Genomic DNA, 19,416 nt, shown 5'->3' on the forward strand with positions numbered 1-19,416 from the left:
TAAACTGGAGCCAGTAAACTGTATATGTCTGGCACTTGATTTTCCCACGGTGGCCCTCAGTAAAACTGAGTCTGACACCTTTGGTTTAGAACAAAGTCGTGTGAAAGATGTTGCTGCTGCTGTAAAATTGCAAAGAAACACCAAGTCTGACAAAAATACACCTCTGCGTCAGACAGCGGCTGTCTTGTTCCTTTCCACCTAGCTAGCAAAACACCCTCTGTGTGAGGGTGTAAAAGATATTCTTTTTGGTTTACAGAAATAATTCATACATCCATCAAGATACATAATAAAATCACTTAGCACACACTGTGCTGACCATCTGTTGTCAGCGCCGCTCCAGAAATCCCGGAAGGACGACTGTGGGCAAGTTTGATATGACTCACCGCCCAGCTGCCGGGAGATAATCAACACACAAAACAAGGAAAATGGCAGAGTTCACTGTAGTGCTGTATCTGTTGTCTACACAGTGAGAATCTGTGGTTTTGTTCGAGCTCGACTACATGTCGGAGACGAGAATGCAGATGTGGAGAAAGACTTGCAGATATGCAAAGATGGCAGCATTATTCATCACCCGACTGATCCCTGAGCAGCAGGAAGGGCTGACGCTGCTGCAGGAGAATTCATTTTCTCTCTGCCAAATTGACAACAGTCGCGCACACAGACTCCTTTTTCTGTTTTAATCAGATTTCCTGACCTTTGCGCCGCATGAGTAACATCTTAATTGGATTGGGGATTCGTTTAGAAGCCCCTCTCGAGGCCTCTGAGGTGATGTGCGTCTGATTTACATTTCTAAAGCACTTTTGACAGAACGTGTATGAGATTAAGCTCTAATTACTTGCATAAAGCAGCATTAAAAAGACAAGATGAAACACGGTGGACTGACAATAAATGGAACCTGTATGAATCTTGTATCTGCTGAGAAAACAAGGAGAGAGAAAAGAAAAAGAAACCTGTTTTCCTCTAAGGTGAACTTTGCTCCAGTTGCTCCAGTTGAGTCCATACAGTCCAACACTGTGAGCTACACCCTCACAGGCCATCTCAGAAATGGCAAAAAGAAGAGAAGACAAAACACAAAAAGGAAAGAAAACAACAACTTACACGTGGCAAGGTTCAGTAACCAGCACTTTATATGGAACGCAACAGCAGGACCTTGGATGAGGGACACTTTCTGCATTTTCTAACCCAATAACATGTCCAGGTGTTACTCATACAGATTAACAAATCCTCCAGGCCAGCCTTCAACACACAACACACACACACCTCTAGTTCTCAGCTGGCAAACAGTGTTGTTTTGCTGCAGGTTCACGTGCAGCTCCCCACAAATGTGACTGCACAGCGTGGTGATGCATACAGCTCCGGAGTAATCTGTAAACATGACATATTGATCTGCAGAATGATTTTGAATCCTCTGAATGATTTTTGTAATGTGGCTGTCTCCTGTTCTGTTGCTACAAAGCTCTGACGAGCGTCTCATCTCCTTTCTGACTTTCGGGAGTTTCAGTGGTAGTAACTGTTGGCTGACGTTAATCAGCTCCAGTTGTGCTTGTTTTTAGTTGTCGCTGGTTCAGTTCCACAAAGAACTTCAACAAATAGGCTGAGAAACACCATCACTCACAGCTGCTTCCAAAGGCTCCATTTATATTCAAACACAGGAGTTTAAATCAAGCCATAAAATTTTATTTAATCTGCAAACTGTCAGATAAGTGCAGTGCAATAAATGTGCATGCAGTGAAAAATAGCATAAAATGCAAATAAAAGAACCTCAAAACTGAGTTTGTTGTCCCAGTAACCAAACGCCATGACACCCTCAGGATGGATGGATGGATGAATGGATGGGTTTACCAGGATTCTGCTACTGACTGAACAAAAATTAAGATACCAAAAAATCACCATATAAAATTGACCATATGGAAATACTTTCCTATTTTAAATGGCTTAACAAAATTAATTAAATAATACTCATTCCATGCTTTTTAGAAAGTATAGGTATTTTAGGCTGTGAATATTGGATATAATTTGTAGTTTCAAATGTATTTCTACACATCAATGTAAGAAAACATAATATTTACCCCATTTACCTTGTTTTTTGATATTTTAACAACTGTTTAAATGTTTGATTTTGGAAATTGCGCCCGGAAGTGTAAATATATATTTTGGACGTTTGTGGAGACCGTGGGTGATCACAATGTAAAGTATTCACTGCCCTCCTGTGGTCAAAGTGGGAAATTGCAGCACTTTTTGACAAGAAAAGTTTTTAAATACTTGTTAAAAGCAAAACGTCTGAGTGATTATTGTTGCAATTATTGAAAAACACCACCACTGTTGACAAACCGCAGTATTTAAGGCTTTTTTGGAAACATTTTTTGATTGTGTCGTTGATCGCTAGCAGGAACACATGTAGTTGGTACCCTCTAGCGGTGACGTCCTGAACTGCAGCACACAACAGCTGTCAAGTTAGACGTGATAGCATAGCTTTACATCCGATGCGTTCTTTCAAAATAAAAGGACACGTAACTAACGCAAAGGGATTTAAAAAATCTCTTGAAAATTAGCCAATGAAACCCAAATAAAATTGGCTAAAAATGTAGTAATATGCAAAATTATATAACATCCAAAGATCTACAGTATATATGTATGAATGATTGTTGTATTTCTCTTTAACAATATTGAAAATTAAACTTCATAAGCATAGAATTTGAGAGTAACATTTCAAAAGGCCATTCAACCATTTATTTGCTCTTTGGCCTAATTAATTATTAAAATTACATACATTAACCTGTATTTTTTTTCATGTAATGTAAAAATAGCAGTTATCTTACTTTTTAGGGAACGCTCATTTCAGACGACGGTAAAAAACAAACAAACAACTGACGTACTACGTCGGCTGCTGCTGTAACACTGCAGGAAACACAGCGCTATACGGCCCTTCGCACTTCCTTTCATACCGGCGCTGTGTTGGGGCAGAGCAGCGTCAGAGAAACTGCTGGATTAAAAGACTCCATATACTGACACAGAATTCACGGTAAGAGCAGAGAAAGCACACACAGACGTGTGAAAAGCGCCTGTTTTTAGCAGCATTTTCAGTCAAACATCAGAGTTTTGTGTTTACGCGCGTGACGCGCTCCACCCGGTTAGCTTAGCATTGCTAGCATGACCACCTGGCGGTGCCTAGGGTTAGCGTTAGCCACAATGAGCTAACGGTGCAGAAAAAGCGTTTCAATGCTGCTCTATTTCTTTTAAATAATTACACTGGCTGATCTCAAGTTAGCAACTGTGCGTTTAGTCTTAGTATGTCTAGTTTTTAAGCAGCGATTATTACCAGTTGGCTACCGAAAGCCCGTAAAGAGCCCATTTATTCGTTTTTAATATCACAAATCTTAAACATCAAATCAAACGATAAAATAATGTCCTTGGACGTGCTTATGGTTGAAATCTTAGAATCGTGAATGTACCAGCAGTGAGCACCGATCATTACTTTATGTTACCAACTTTAATGCAGCATTACAGGATGATGAAATGATCCACGTCAGGTCTACTGCGCACTCAATCTGCTTTGGAGATTGTCTTGATTGGTCTTTGTTCATCGGTCTTAAAAGACACCGCGTTAATAGGAGATGTTTTATTTTAGCCACAGAGCGGTTCTTTGTTGGTGGGAGCATGCCAGATGTTATCTTGAAGGGCTCAACACAATACCGGTTCCTTGTTTTTTTTTAACTGTACCACCTAAACCTTACAAAGAAATATTTGACGCAGCTGTGGCCTACATTTGCAGCTTCCTTTGGCCTACATTTAGGCTTGACTCAGGATAAGTATGATGAATGCAACCTCAGGTCCATCTGAAATGGCCCAGATGTCCCACTTGTGGGTCAATCAACATTTAAACCATTTAAATACTGTATTTGTGGCCTGTGGTTCATGTCTGTGGGGCATGCAGCATTTGCTGTGCTGTAACTGAGCCTTGAGTGTCAAAAGTAGACCAGATTTCTACAGGTCAAACTGCCCCACACTAAAATCATTTGGGGTGCATCCACACACATTCATTTTTGTTCAAAAGCCCTTCTGTTTTGCTTTATTGTAATTAAACAGCATTGTGGTATAGAAACCCCACGGCACCCTGCTGATTTAATTATAGAGTAACAGAGACACCCTCCACCCACGCTAATAGCTCAAAAGGTGTTTGTTACATGCTTAGGCAACAGCTTGTACCATAGGATCCCAAGTGGTGTACTGCAGGATCCTATGTTGATCATACAGCTGTAATGACTGATTCACGAGCTATGTAAGTACTTTTTAGGCACTCATGTACCAGAATTCTCTTTCTGTTTTTGTCAAAGGGATCCATAGATGGTGGGAAATACTACAGCATGACACATTAAAAGCATTTAATGATAAAAAAACAAAAATTGAGAAGGGGCAAACCACAACTAAACATCAGTTAGATCCACCACCTAAAGAAAAGAGAAATGTGGGAAGAAACTATCCCAAAAGACTTGCTTATATTGGCTAATTATGCAGGAGATAAATGAAATAAAAACTCAAACAAGGCAATTGTTGTAAAGAAAATAATTATTGCAATTCGGTTTTAACAATCAGTGGAAGCCAAAATTGTAACTAAAATGAAAATTTGTTTAACTGAAGAATCCTGTCACTGTTTTAATATGTTGTATTATAGCCATAAATCATGGAGTTGACTTTCAGGGGTCAGTGATGACTAGCCCACTGCGCAAGCTGATCAATGCCTGTTTCTTTTAGTGCATTGCTGAAGAAATCAGTGCTGCTCATTGCCTGAGACCCTGTATGTGTACCATCAGTCAGCTAGACCCAGAAGGTTTTTAATGTTTGGTCTCATAGGGTTTGTCGTCTTTTTCCGTTTCCCCTCTGTCTTCAGGCCATGGCGAAGTTCCACGCCCCTGTGATCCAGGACAACCCATCCGGCTGGGGTCCTTGTGCGGTCCCTGAGAAATTTAAAGACATGCCCTACCAGCCGTTCAGCAAAGGAGATCGTCTGGGAAAGGTTTGTTATCAGTTTTGCTCTGAAAAGAGGAAAAAGGTTTTCCAGGGTTTGTTTTTTTACTGACTTTGTGTGTTTTGTGTTTGGTAGGTTGCAGACTGGACTGGAGCTACTTACCAAGACAAGAGATACACAAGTAAGTCACAGCTGTACATAGGGCTGTGCGACATGACCAAAATCTCATATCCCGATATAAGACATTTATCGTCCTGACAACGATATGAATCACAAAAATGTAACATTTTCTGTAAATTCGATGAATCTCGGGCAGTTCGACTTGGCGTGAAGTGTTTTCAGCTGGGCGTCCTTTACCTGGAGTCGAGTGTTTTAAACGATGCATGAAACTATACATTTTTACACATAGGTTGTAACGGCCGATGTTTTCTTTGTATTTATTACACGGCGTGCTGCGGGGAAAAGCCTGTTCTAACGTTTGAGTCTAAGGTTTATTTTTTTAGCACCTGGCGGCTCTTTTTGCTTCTCATCCATAAACTCTCTGCATACTATTTCACATGATTCAGTTTATTTTGAAAAGTCTCAACAGGATCTTGAGCTTTATTGTGAAAAGTTTACATGGAAAACAAACAAGCGGACAGCGGAGCCACGCAATGGTTTTACAGTTGTTGTTGCTAATGACAACTCATAAAAACAGGCGCTTGTCCGTCTGTAGTGTGGTTATATTAAATATAAGAGAAAGAGAGAACTTTAAGAAATTAATATAGCCACTACAGTGACCATCAAAACCATGAACAAATATTGCCGTAAACAGTTTATTTCACAACACCACGAAACAAACGATAGCGTGATAGGAAATGATAGACGTTTTTTTTATCATCATCCGATATATATCGCTATATCGAACAGCCCTAGCTGTACAAAATCTGCCTCTTTGGTACGTTTTATTTGGCAGATTTTCTTTGATTTTCTTATATCTAAAATAAAGTTTTTAGATGAAAATAGACTTGAATGTAGCTGGTTTTCAAGCGAATCTGTTACACCTAAATTATGTGGAAAAGATAATTTCTTGTGTTTCATTAGAATATCAGCAGGATTAGACCACGACATCTGTTTTATTTGTATGATATCACAGTTTCTTCTCTTTTATATTCTGATTTACTTTTCTGTTTGCACAAGCATTTCAAACATCATCAAAAAACCTTCAATTTATTTTGTGGTTTCTTGCTGATTTCTTAATTGTTTATGTTTATTTTGTCCTCAGATAAATATTCCTCTCAGTTTGGAGGCGGCAGTCAGTACGCCTACTTTCACGAGGAGGATGAGACGAGCTTCCAGCTGGTGGACACTGCCAAGACCCAGAAGACGGCTTACCAGAGGAACCGCATGAGGTTTGCTCAGGTACGACAGATCGTCGCAGAGTGGGTGATATTTAAATGTTTTTAATCTAACCTTTTAGGACTTTGGTAACAGTATGTTTTTGTTTTCACAGAGGAACCTGCGCAGGGACAAAGACCGCAGGAACATGACGCAGTTCAACATGCAAACGCTCCCGAAGAGCGCTAAGCAGAAAGAGAGGTGAGAGGAGAGCACATCTGAACGCTTTTGGTCACAGGCGGTGAAATCGTCACATCTTGAAGTTTGATCCCATGTTTTTGTCTTGTCAGAGAGCGAATGCGGCTGCAGAAGAAGTTCCAAAAGCAGTTTGGTGTCCGTCAGAAATGGGACCAAAAATCCCAGGTGTTTATTTACTGTTGAAATATAAATTCAATTTTTTGTGATGTAATAATGGGAAGGTTCATGTGTTTTTGCTTCAGGTTGTTTTGGATTTTTTCATTTTTATGATGTAAACAATTAATCGAGAAAATAACTGGAAGGTAAACTGATACTGGAAGTCCAGAAAGAATATTGTCCACAGCGTAAATTTGAGTTTCACACTCTGGCTGTTTCACAAATAAGCTTAAGAAGTAAATAAATCCCAGTGAGCCTGACCTCGTATCATTTAATATTGGCTAGTTTTGTAGTGCATCTCAGTCAAAGTAATGTCAGCATATGCTGCTTTAAATCTCAGCCCTTGCCAACAGTAAGAATTACATTTTTTTCTGGTATGATTGCTTTTGTGGCTCACATCATGTTTAAACCCATTTTTAAAGATAATGTGATCTCAAGGTTTTAAGACTCAAAGGTGTGTTTGTACTGTGGTGTTATTGACTTTGTTCTTGACATCCTTGTCTGTTCACGAAGGCGCAGCTGAAGCCCAGAGACTCCTCTGTGGAGGTTAGGAGTGACTGGGAGGTGAAGGAGGAGATGGACTTCCCCAGACTGATGAAGATGAGATACATGGAGGTGTCTGACCCCCTTGACATGTAGGTGAAGCTGAGCCGCTGTTTGTAATAGATTATTATAGGGGGGAAATGCAGGTGATGATGAGGTTTCACTTCTCATTTCCTGCAGTGAGTGCTGTGGTGCTTTGGAGTACTACGATAAGGCCTTTGATCGAATCACCACCCGCAACGAGAAGCAGCTGAAGAGCATCAAAAGGATCTTCCACACTGTTACTACCACCGACGACCCCGTCATCCGCAAGGTAAAAAAATATGTTGCCTGAAAATGCATTGCTGTCTGAACCCTGTGTTTGGCAGCTTTCTTACATGATTATTTATTTCTTTCCTCCCTCCAGCTGGCTAAGACTCAGGGTAACGTGTTTGCCACTGATGCCATCTTGGCCACCTTGATGTGCTGCACGCGCTCAGTCAACTCCTGGGACATCATCGTGCAGAGAGTGGGCAACAAGCTGTTCTTCGACAAGAGAGATAACTCAGACTTTGGTGAGCGACCTGTAGTCACCAGCAGCTGGTTTCACTCTGATGTTTTACACTTAGTTTGCTCGGAAAAACAAGTTTGACTGTAAATAAAGCCTGAGAGAACAGCTCATGACCCAGGTGTTTTTCTGCAGAGAAGAAAATTTGAAGGATTGCAATGAGAATTTTTAAACCACTCTTTTATTTACCCCGCATTTTGTTTACTTGAATGTAACATATATTTACAACCCTGAAAGACGTTCTCATTGTGGGGAAAAAATGCCCCAAAACATTCACCAGTGAACATGACTGAGTTCTATCAGCCATACTGACGCTCTGATCTCCAACTGTTCCCCTCAGATCTGCTAACTGTGAGTGAGACTGCCAACGAGCCTCCCCAGGATGAGGGCAACTCCTTCAACTCTCCTCGCAACCTGGCCATGGAGGCCACGTACATTAACCACAACTTCAGCCAGCAGTGTTTACGCATGGTACGAAGTCACATGACTGGAAGCCCCAACGCCTTTCTGTGCTAAGCTAAGCTAGCCTTAAACAAAATTGGCTCATGAAAGTGAGTGGTCTTTGTTTTCTTTCTTGTAGGGTGGAGACCGTTACAAGTTTCCTAACTCAAACCCATTTGTGGAGGAGGATATGGACAAGAGTGAGGTGGCATCTGTGGCTTACCGGTATGTTCAGTAGCTTCAAACCAATTTGTAATTTCTCATCTTTCCAGCAGAACAAGAGGCTGTTGTAACTGCTGTAGTAAATATTCCTGGGTTTAATTCCTGATATTTTGTATTTGTGTTAAAGGTACCGTCACTGGAAGCTCGGAGAAGACATCGATCTGATCGTCCGCTGTGAGCACGATGGCGTGATGACTGGAGCCAGTGGAGAAGTGTCCTTCATTAACGTCAAGACTCTGAATGAGTGGGACTCCAGGGTAAGACAGGAAACGGGTTTAATGAAGTAGAGCTTAGTCAGTCAGGCTCATCTGTCTGTTAGTCGAGGAAATGGCCCGAAATAATTAAAGCCCTTGCTAGGTGCAGCGTCTTCATCTGCTCAGCTTAAAATGTATTCGATATATCTCCCTGACCGTTTTTACAAAAACTTAGAAAAATAAGGAAAGAAGGTGCTCTGGAGAAAACAAATAGGCCTAAATGGCAATTCCAAAAAAACCAGAAATGTGTTTTTTCTCAGTCTTTTTCACGTGCTTCTAAAAACTGCTGCATTCTGTACTTCACATGTTTGATCACTAGATGTCAGCAAAAGGAAGTAGGACTCCTTCTGTGCTTCTGAACCTATGGTCAGCTATGTTTGTGGGTTGAGTCTATTGTTGGAGACCAAGCTCTCATACAGACATAGGTCCTTCCAGATGTTTCACCTCACACAGAACAGAGTCTATGCTGTGTTAAAAATAACCATGGTTGTACCTCTCAGCTGCATCTGTCTGATGTGAATTTTCAGTGAGTAAAAATCAGAAGTGGTGACACATCTCCAGATTCAGACTCTGTGAAATATTGCTGTAATGAAGGCAGTTTTGTTATTCCAGATGCTTTTAAGGCATCCGCTACTAGAGCCACTCCTCTGTTCACAGGCAGTTAACCTCCTCCTTCAGCTAAGTATATGCTGTTCTGTTTATAAGCTTTGGTGCGTCTGATTTGTCTTGTCCTGTAGTATTGTAATGGTGTGGACTGGCGTCAGAAGCTGGACTCTCAGAGAGGAGCCGTCTTGGCCACCGAGCTGAAGAATAACAGCTACAAACTGGCGCGCTGGACCTGCTGCGCCATGCTGGCTGGATCAGAGTACCTGAAACTGGGGTGAGGAGCGAGATTCCGATTCTGTGTGTTAAAGGAGAGGAGGCTAATTTAAATATTAAGATGCAGAAAAAGGTTTTTCACCAATCATTGATTGAGGAGCAATCCAGTTCCTTCTTGCAGTGCTCGTAGGCCAAGGCAGTAAGCTGGACTGACTGTCTCTGCATCACTCTGTGGTTTCTCCAGGTACGTTTCTCGGTACCACGTGAAAGACTCTGCTCGCCACGTCATCCTGGGCACCCAGCAGTTCAAACCCAATGAATTCGCCAGCCAGATCAACCTGAGCATGGAGAACGCCTGGGGAATCCTGCGCTGCGTCATCGACATCTGCCTCAAGCTGGACGAGGGCAAGTACCTGATCCTGAAGGACCCGAACAAGGTGAGCCGGCGCAGAGAGCAGAACTGAAAGGCAGCTGGGAGGTGTGTGAGCTCACAAGCTGATATTCTGTTTCTCATCTACAGCAAGTGATCCGTGTGTACAGCCTGCCTGATGGGACCTTCAGCTCTGATGAAGATGAGGAAGAGGAGGAGGATGAAGAAGACGAGGAGGAAGAAGGTATGGTTTAGCTCCTATTTTAAATAGAGGTTGAACTAAAGCTTGTGTGGGAAGCACAGGATGTTCCAGTTTAACATGTTGGTGCTGGTGTGAAAATGGTTTCTGTCACTGGTGTGTGTTAGCGGTGAATACAAGTGCAGGATTTCTTCAGGTACAAATGTTTCTTACACACAGGACAGCAGGGATGTGCCCGACCAGCTGACGGTGCTGCTGCCCTCATTGGTCAGGGCCACAAATGCCAGTCGATTAACTAATTCATATTTTTAAATGGATTGTAATGCATGCTACATTTGCACATTCAGTGTTTGGTGCTCAAATTTGAGTGTTTTGTCACTTTTAGCCCATTTTGGTGTAACTTTGTGGAGTAACATTATCACATCTGTACTGGACCAGACTGCATGCTTAGTTGTCAGAGAACAGATATAAACTCTGTAAAAATCCAAGAAACTGTTGGAATTTGATAAAATCACATTTTCTCTTAGTGTTTTGGTCTTTTTATAAAACTTAATTCTTAAGTCTGTTTCTGGGGTTGAGAAGGTCTTTTTCTCTCCAGTGGCTCCCTTATGCTGCATTAACAAGAAACATGGTGATTATGAAATGACCAGTGGCTATTTTTTTTGACATATTCTTTTATTTATGATTGCTGTCATTGTTTTTGAACACTTTCTTTGGAACATCCAATCACATGAACCTCTGGGGTCACAAGAAGTTACTCAGAGTTAAAAAGGAAAAAAAAGAAAAAGTAGCCTGTAACCTCAAAGAAACATTTTGGGGTTTTTTTTAACAGCTCATCTTTCAAATGCTATAAATGAAATAATTCAATTCCACGGTGAAGAAATGCATTTGTCTGCACTTTTTTTTTTTTAAATTATAAATTCCAAAGTTTGTGTGTCTTTGGTTTTTGAGTGTTCATTGTTCATAAATCAGTTTCTTCTTGCACTTATGTTGAACCCTTTTCATTTCAGATGATGATAATTGAAGTGTGGAGTCAGCTTCAGTGACCAAAACAGCCTTGATCCTTCACTGAGAAACAAGTGAATTCCTTTTGACATTCAATAAAGGCAATAGCAGATTATACAACTACCTTTAATGTCTTGTGTTTTATTTCTTGTACTGAAGTTCAAAACATGTCATAAAGCATTTTATAGCTGAGCACAACGGACACAACACTGAGCTTGATAAACAAGGAGTGGATGTGACTGAAAACTGCTTGCTCATGGGCAGAGTAGTCAGAAGATGCTCGAATATAATCTGAAGCAAGTGACTGAACATAAACTCGGGAAATTGTTTGCAAAGGACAAGTCTGATGGTTGTTTGATTTTTTTCATAAAAGAAGAAAATGAATTTACTTAATATTTGAATAACAGTTACTATTACTTTTTTTACAACACTGATGGGATATTTTTGTCACCCTAATGAACGGACAGGTGGACAGTTTGTAAATGTGATAACTCGAGAATGAAGCCACACAGGATTTTCAAATTGATAACAGGTGTATCTACTAAAAGTGTTGGGTGAGTATAAATCTCAGTGGCCTCAGGACAGAGATGAAGTTTACTGAAAATCTTGTGAGTGTCTACTAGGAGGCCTGAGGTGTACAACATGCCACTGCCAGTATTTTTACTGGGAGACCCTGAAGAGCTGCTCTGCTTATTCCCAGATGAACTTTAAAGGCAAATCACCAAGTTTCTCCCGAAGGACTTGATCCACTCTTTCACTCTGTGCAACACTCAGTGTGTTCTTCCAGTCTCCAATCTGACCTGTAATGAAGACAAAAACACACCTGATACCCTGATATCACATTTGTCTGCACAGCAGCTGCAGGTCTGTTATGTTACCTTTACGCAGGAATTTCCCACTGAACAGCTCTGGTGGAAGGTGCTCATAGTTTGCTTTCGAGTCATTCTTCATGTTCTCAAACTTAGCTTTTTCCACAACTTGACTGATAGCAGCTTCAGTCAGGTCTTTCCCTAAGAAGTTGCAGATCTTCTTCACTGATCCTTTGAGGTCCTGAAATAAAAGCAAGAACGCAACAGAAAAAGAACCTTAAACTCTGCCAGTTTTGAGTGTTTCCTTAGGAACAACAGAAGTGTAAAGAAACATCTTACCAAAATCATTTCCTCGTAGGGCAGGAAGAGGATGTTGTACTGGTCTCTGTTTGAATACCACTCCCTGACATGGTCAAACCAGGATGATGCTAAAACTGTATAGTGGTATAATGCATCCAGTTATTTGGCATTGTCATTTTATTGAGTTCAGATACAACCCACATGTCACAGTCAGTTGTTACCTACAGCATGACTGCAGGCATGATCAATCCACCCTTTTGGTTCTGATGGACAAAACTCAATAATTTAACACTTTCTATTATTAATCATGCTAATAATGCTGTATACACTGTAAAATCTAATTAGTTCCCAGAACTCAAAAAAAATTAAGGAAACTCGTTGCCTCAAAAATAATGAGTAAAGCTTAGCTAAAAATGACTAAATTAGGACAGTTCTTTAAGTTACTTGAAGACGTTTCACCTCTCATCCGAGAAGCTTCTTCATCTGATCTCAGGAATCCGCATGATAAGGTGGGGCCAGGTTTCACAATGAACTCACCCGATACTCTGGCTGATTGGGACCCACACCCAGTTTCACACCTTGGGTCAGGCGATTAGAGGATCATCAGGGGGTCCTTTTGTCCCTCTGTGGGGGGTTACTCCCACTAGGTTTATATCTGGGACTCTCCACCATTTGACCTTAGAACTGAAGAAGCTTCTCAGATGAGAGGTGAAACGTCTTCAAGTAACTTAAAGAAGTCCAGACGCTTTTCTTTGCAAGCTCCTTTGACTATAAAGCCATATTTTTTTTTTTTCTATATGGATGTGCTATTATCCCTTAGTCTGTGCACTTGGGTAAGTATGTCAAACAGTTCAGTTTGAAATAATCAATTTCAGTTCTTCCTGATCACATTGATATCTGTTATCATTTATCAGACCTGGACTCTTCTTGGTCATCATCATTAGGCAGATAGTGGAGATGAAGACACGTACTGTTTCCCATCAGGTACCACTCGAAAAACTGAGCAAAGCTCTGAGGGGTCTCAAGGTCTGCAAAGCTGTTGCTGAAGTGATAGTAAGACACCATGTTGTCCTTTGGATTCCTCATCAAATACACAATCTGACATAAAAACAAAACGAAAAAACAGAATCCATGCCACTTTCAAAATCACTCATTCTTTAACAATATCTTGAGTTTGAGCAGTTTAGTAATTTCTACTAGTTTTAAGAGTTGTTTTATATATAAAGTTATATATGAAGTTTTATATATACAGTTGTTTTATAAGCAAACTTGTTTTCATTGGCTGTATATCAAAGCTAGATGTTGTCACCATAAGGTGACCCATTGATATGGAAACCACATTTTGAAGCTTCATTTGAGCATTCTACTTGCTGCTATGTTTGTTTTTTCTACTCAGGAGTGTCTATGTTTCAAAAAGCTGTGTGCTATTTGTGCTATTAGTGCTATGTAACTGACTAAGAAAAAACATCTGAATTTCATATGAACAAATACTGCCTCTAATCCTTTAATGCCATTCCTTAACAGTAAAACTTCAATAAAATTTTGCTTTTCTTTAACAAATGTATCTATCATTTCATACAATTACTCATAAATACTGAGCAAATTATATTTTTAACCACTTAAAGAACTTTGTCATACTACATCTCTAAACCTGCTCTTTCTTCAGGCTGCTTGAGCGTCTATACAGCTCTGACCTTTCCCTTCTTGTCCATCAGTCCTGGAGGCATGAGAACCTGGGGGAGATGTGATGTGAAGAGCCGTGGAGAGGGGCGACGAGTGTATTCACAACCTGTGTACTCCAGCCATGGCATCTTCTGTGAGTTGATGAAATATTCATTCACATGCCCATCCAACTCATAGATTGAAGTGATGATCTGCTGAGCCCATATGGTGCCTTTTGAGGAAAAATGTATTGGATATCATATCTGACCAGTGGATCACTCTGGACAGAATAAAACTGCAAAATAATGGGATGCTACAGAGATTTCTCACTGACCTGATTTTGGATAAGACACGAGGAACACATCGCTGTCTCTTATTTCAAAACTCTGAAGAGAGTCTATGTACTCTGCAGTTGTGTAACTGGAGAGAAAGTTATAGTTCTTATACCGGCAGAGACGGTTACCGAGCTGCTCCATCTTAGTTCCGAATCACACAGGCGGATAAGGAGAGACACAGTTTATGTAGTTCTTCACCCCATGTGGCAATAGAGATCGAAAATGTGACGTCATTCAGGGGTAAAACCGCAAACAATACTAGGAACTCGTGGCAAGGGTTACTAGCGCACGCAGGCTTTCAATTGGACTCAGTTACACAGCGATAAAAATAAACACAAAAAGTGGCAAGAAGCTGTTGTATTATTAATGTGAAGATTATGAGTAAAACATATGTTATTTTATGACCATAGTCAATGTAGTTGAATTATGTTAACAGCTGTAGGACATATATTATCCTTTAGTTGAGATGGTGTGCTGTGTATGTAGTCTAGTTCTCATTATACTTTTGAGTTAACAGAACATATTTACATATTAGTTTATTAGATAAATGTGCATCACTCTGTATCCTTGATCTGCTGTGAATGTCTCACACTGTGTTCTTGACATGTTTTATTGCTGAATCATGAAGAGAAAGGAGACTCTGCGTCTAGGGCAGAAGAGATAAACCACATTCCATACCACCACCTTTGTAGGAAGACAGGGAGCCAAGGTCAGGAGCCAGTCTCGCTAAGAAGTAGAAAAACATGTGAACATGTAGCTTTTATGACTAGGTGGGGGCTGTCAGAATCTATAAAAGTTGCCACCATTTTGAGACATGTGCCTGACCCTCTGGCAGCATCTCTCCTGTCCGGATGTTTTAATGCTCTTTGTGTTGAATTGTATGGAAATAAATGATTGTTGATTGAGCATATATACACCGAGTATTGTCCTTTCTTCAGCCCAAAGATTAAAAGAATTGGGAGATTTTCAACATTAACTGCAATAGCCGGTCGCATGACAGCCACGGGAAGCCGACGGGTAAAGAGATCAGTTGTTATCGGATTACATCATGGAAGAGAAATTGTTCGAGCCATGTTTCTGAAGTAACAAAGACACGACGGATGGCCTGGATTGCAGCCATTCAAAGACCAAATATAACGTCCCAGAACCCTCCAGCTCACAGGTTAGTCTGCTCCAAGCATTTCCACAAAGGTCAGTGTTTTGTAGTTGTTAATACATCATTTTTCATAACATAACTGGTGTTATAGGTTACAAGCAAGTCTGACGCTGAACAGAAATTGTGGCGCTATGCTCCTTTATTTATTGTGCATAAATAGTGAATTGTCCTGACACAATATTGTGTTTCGCTTCTGTTATTATGGTACATTGACAAAAACATATACTTTTATTCACAGGATAAAACAGGTTTTTTGTATCACTAATTGCCCAGTACGATTACAGCATACAGTATTATTGTCACTGCTACATTTCTGTAATGCGAACCAGAAATTATTTCCACTGCTAATTAATTACCGTTGAGCTCAAAGGTCCTATTAATAAACGGTTAACGAATGTGTATTTATGACGACGATTTGTGAGACTGGTAAACTTATGATACGTACGATGGTCTTTACTTTCTACACGGTGCATTTCAAGGTCCTGCACCCATCCGTCGGTAAACTGTACCTGGGCTTGTTGCAGTGACCTGAAGTTACTAAACTTCATGAGTGTATGCACTCACTCCAAGAACCGTATGATTATAAATATGAGCGTGGTGAAAGTGGGCAGCACGCTAACGTATTTTGTCCACTCTGTGTGCTCATAAGGGTCTGACCCTTTCACTCGTTTGAATTTTTTCCTCGTATCTTTTCTTTGACTTTTCATCAAGTCTGTCTTTGTATGGACCGGCATTGTTTCCTTCGTTTTGTACATACCTTCTTTGGGGGGCAAAGAAAAACCAAGAATTTATTGGAACCGGAGAATGAATGTTTTGCGGTGCTGCAAATGCTTGCATTTGATGCGGTACTTGGATTGGTTTGCCACAAGTTCCCGGCATGCAATGCGTGAAAGTCACGTGGTCTGTCAATGTCTATAGTCTGAGGAACTGTTACTGTTACCCTTTTGTGCTTATGCAAATCTAAGTGTGCCAGGACTCGTGGATGACTGGCTGCTGGGAGTCCTGTGCCAGCCTTCTTTTATGCAGATCACAGTGTGCCAGACCTCGCGGACGATTGGCTGCCTGGAGATCCCATGACCACTCCATGACCAATTGACTGGCTGATTGTCTGCACCTGGGAGTATAAAAGGCTGAAGAGCCTTCACACTATGGGGTACTGCTGCTCTGAAGTGAACATGCAGTGTCTTCCTCGTCTGCTTTGCATGTGAAGCTTGTTTGTTAAACCTGTTTGCTGTGTTGCTATTTGTTTAACCCTGGTATATAGTTGAACTTAGTTTCATTAGAGTTTTGTGGTGCTGGCTTGCCTTAGTTAACCCTTATCTTTTACTCTTGCCTGTTCTTTTCATTGTGTATTAATTGTTTCCCCGGTGGCCTGTTGATCAGCCCCGTCAGTTTTCAGTTTAATGTTTGTAATAAAACCCCTTATTTACTCAGATTTCGTGAGAGGGCTTGTGTATGTTTCTCCCCTCCTGTCGCCTAGCAGAGGGGGTCGTAACAGGAACAACTATAGTTAATGTTGAACTAAAGTGTTAAGCAGTTGGGTTTTACTTATGTCTTTTTTCCGCTCAATTCTGATCTACAGGTTTTGTCTCTCTCCAACCAAAATTCACTGAACCAGCAGCAAAACAAGATCCAAACTATGCTTCACATTTGATAAATGTCATCATTAATTCCCTCTGACTTTTGCTGTTTTGCTTCCACCACGATAAAAATCAAACTTTAAGAACAGCTTACTGTGTACGTGAACAGTTTCCCATCTCAAACCTCTGTATTCTGCATTATTCATTCACTCATTATTACCCACCAGTCTATTGTTGTTCACAACGGTGTCAGCCGCTGTCTCTTTTTTGTTTTTGTTTGTGTTTTTTTTTTAACTTAAATGACCTCAGACATCTGACAAGGATGCCTCCTGGGTGAGGTGTTCCGGGCATGTACCACCGGGAGGAGGCCCCGGGGCAGGCCCAGGACACGCTGGAGAGATTATATCTCTTGGCTGGCCCGGGAACGCCTTGGTGTTCCCCCGGACAAGCTGGAGGAGGTGGCTGGGGAGGGGGAGGTCTGGGCTTCTCTGCTTAGGCTGCTGCCCCCATGACCCAGCCCCGGATAAAGCAGAAGAATGGTTGGATGGACCTTGGACAAGAAAGCCTAATTTAAAGTTTTTAAAATTATGCAAAATTGCAGAACATTTTTAAGTTTATCTGCTATAAAAAGCCAGGCCAGGAAAATCTCCTTCATGTTTTTCTGTGTTTTATTCTCAGTTACTTTGACACAAAGGCATCTGCTATGATGCTACACCTCTGAAGTCTCACAGTATCAGTACTGATAAATGATCAGAAATATATTTCTGACTGTCTGAGGCAAAATTGAATCGGGACCTCGTAAATTGGAATCGAATGGATTCTAGAAATCAGTGATGATACCCAGCCCTAGTGAGGCCCGACAGAAGTGGATGTAGCTGTGGGTAAAAAGAAAAGAAACTGAAAAGAACTGTTGATACATTTTTTGTTAAGGCCTGATCTGTCTGAAATTCATAGCCAGTGCTCTGACACGGAGCAATCAATCTCTGAATGCTGAAAAAGTAGCAGTGTATCCAGAAAACACATTATATGCTGCAATAAATGCACTGCCCAAGTGTCTCCTCTCCCCACTGCCTTTCAGTGGCCACGCAGCAGCAAACAAGTCATCAGAGGAGGCCGATGTGATGATTAAGTTTAACATTGTCTACAATATAGCCAAAGAGTGCCAAAGCACTTTCAGCACAAGCACTTTTTCAGTAACTTATCTTTTTTGTAGAAATGTGCTCCGAATAAAGAACTTTGTGTTGACAAGATTGTTATTTAATTGTTTACAATTCAATATTCTCTGTATAGACAGCAATTTCTCCCCAAAAAAAGTGCACATGTAAAACTACGGTGTTAAGCGTTGCGGTTGAAAATTTGGATGCACCTAAATTTTGTGCTGGTGCGACTAAGAAAAAAAGAGTTAGGCGCACCAGTGCAACCATGGCAAAAAGTTCTGGACACAAACATGTCGCAGGACCACCTGTGCTTGTGTCTTTTCAAAGCAAACACAGACTGTTGATGACTAAACAACTTGTAATCTTTGGCACTCATACTCATGCCCTTTTGAACCTTTAAATCACTGCTATTCTGTTATCATTAACAGACATTACTTCACTTTGATTTTCAAAGTGAAAGATTTCCTAAAACACTAACTTTCTGTTGAATAATCAGATTCTCCACCCTCAACAACATGAGCTCATTCATTTGTTTTATTTTGTTTTGTTTTTAGAAAAAGAGTTCTTTATTATGTTTTAACTGGATTGACTTGCTGCAATCCTTTTGGACGGGAACTCAAACACTCATCGGTTCCCACAGTTAGGCTTCTCCTCTGCCCATTATAATCTGGAAAAACTCACCTTATATTTGTTCTCCCGAAAATTTTTACAGCGCAGTTAATTCAATCTTGCAGGCCTGCTTAGAACAAAAATGAGAAAAAGAGAGCTGATTATTAGCTCATCAAAACACAAAACATCGTCATACATGCTGCTTGACCATTCAGTATTTTAGGTCAGTTGCACTGACTTTTGCCTGCTGTTAATTCTTCAAGTACACTGTGTCGCTCTGTCTGTCTTAATCAGGAGACTGACTGTCCTTTAAGCTTCTTCTCAGGATAAGGACAGAATGAGAGGTGAAGCTGTCAAATTTTTAAGCCAAAGCCTGGCCTGTTTTCATCCCAATTCTGTTAATCTATCATTTTGCAGCTGTACTCATGTTTTCAAGTTGAGAAGAGTCCACCTGCATTAACACACTAAAACATTTATTTAATATCATTTTCATTACTATTTCTTAACACATTCATTCTCTAATTCCTCTATCTAGATTTTTAACAGGTCTCTCTCACTCGTTACACACAACACACATCAGTCAATTTCCTTTTATGGGCATGCAAACATGTTCACTTCCTGTTTCACTTCCTGCCAGACACACACACGGCAGTTTTCATACGCACACACACTCTTCATTTCACTGGATTTTCATCTGTTTCTACAGCCTAA

The 19,416-nt window shown here is 40.6% G+C and overlaps 2 protein-coding genes across 3 annotated transcripts; one reads left to right on the forward strand and one right to left on the reverse strand.

The window, feature by feature from the left end:
- Positions 1-2,893: 2,893 nt before the first annotated feature.
- On the forward strand, positions 2,894-11,220 carry eif3d (eukaryotic translation initiation factor 3, subunit D). 2 transcript variants are annotated; one of them, XM_082529386.1, is made up of 16 exons: positions 2,894-3,022; positions 4,889-5,014; positions 5,102-5,147; positions 6,231-6,367; positions 6,459-6,544; positions 6,634-6,706; positions 7,211-7,332; positions 7,421-7,553; positions 7,647-7,794; positions 8,128-8,258; positions 8,368-8,453; positions 8,578-8,707; positions 9,442-9,584; positions 9,768-9,960; positions 10,044-10,137; positions 11,103-11,220. In XM_082529386.1, the coding sequence occupies exons 2-16, from the start codon at positions 4,892-4,894 to the stop codon at positions 11,114-11,116; spliced, it is 1,659 nt and encodes a 552-aa protein (XP_082385512.1). In that variant the 5' UTR covers positions 2,894-3,022; positions 4,889-4,891; the 3' UTR covers positions 11,117-11,220. The 2 variants fall into 2 exon arrangements, with proteins under 2 accessions (XP_082385512.1, XP_082385513.1); XM_082529387.1 differs by having other exon boundaries at positions 7,217-7,332.
- Positions 11,221-11,295: 75 nt separating this feature from the next.
- On the reverse strand, positions 11,296-17,531 carry LOC309704318 (amine sulfotransferase-like). Its single transcript, XM_082529391.1, has 7 exons — positions 17,164-17,531; positions 14,203-14,395; positions 13,901-14,100; positions 13,178-13,304; positions 12,246-12,340; positions 11,976-12,147; positions 11,296-11,897 (listed from the first exon to the last, which is right to left on the reverse strand). The coding sequence occupies exons 2-7, from the start codon at positions 14,342-14,344 to the stop codon at positions 11,788-11,790; spliced, it is 846 nt and encodes a 281-aa protein (XP_082385517.1). The 5' UTR covers positions 14,345-14,395; positions 17,164-17,531; the 3' UTR covers positions 11,296-11,787.
- Positions 17,532-19,416: the final 1,885 nt, after the last annotated feature.

This window comes from Aulonocara stuartgranti (genome assembly GCF_965226115.1).
Source record: "Aulonocara stuartgranti genome assembly, chromosome: 4".
NCBI lineage: Eukaryota > Metazoa > Chordata > Actinopteri > Cichliformes > Cichlidae > Aulonocara > Aulonocara stuartgranti.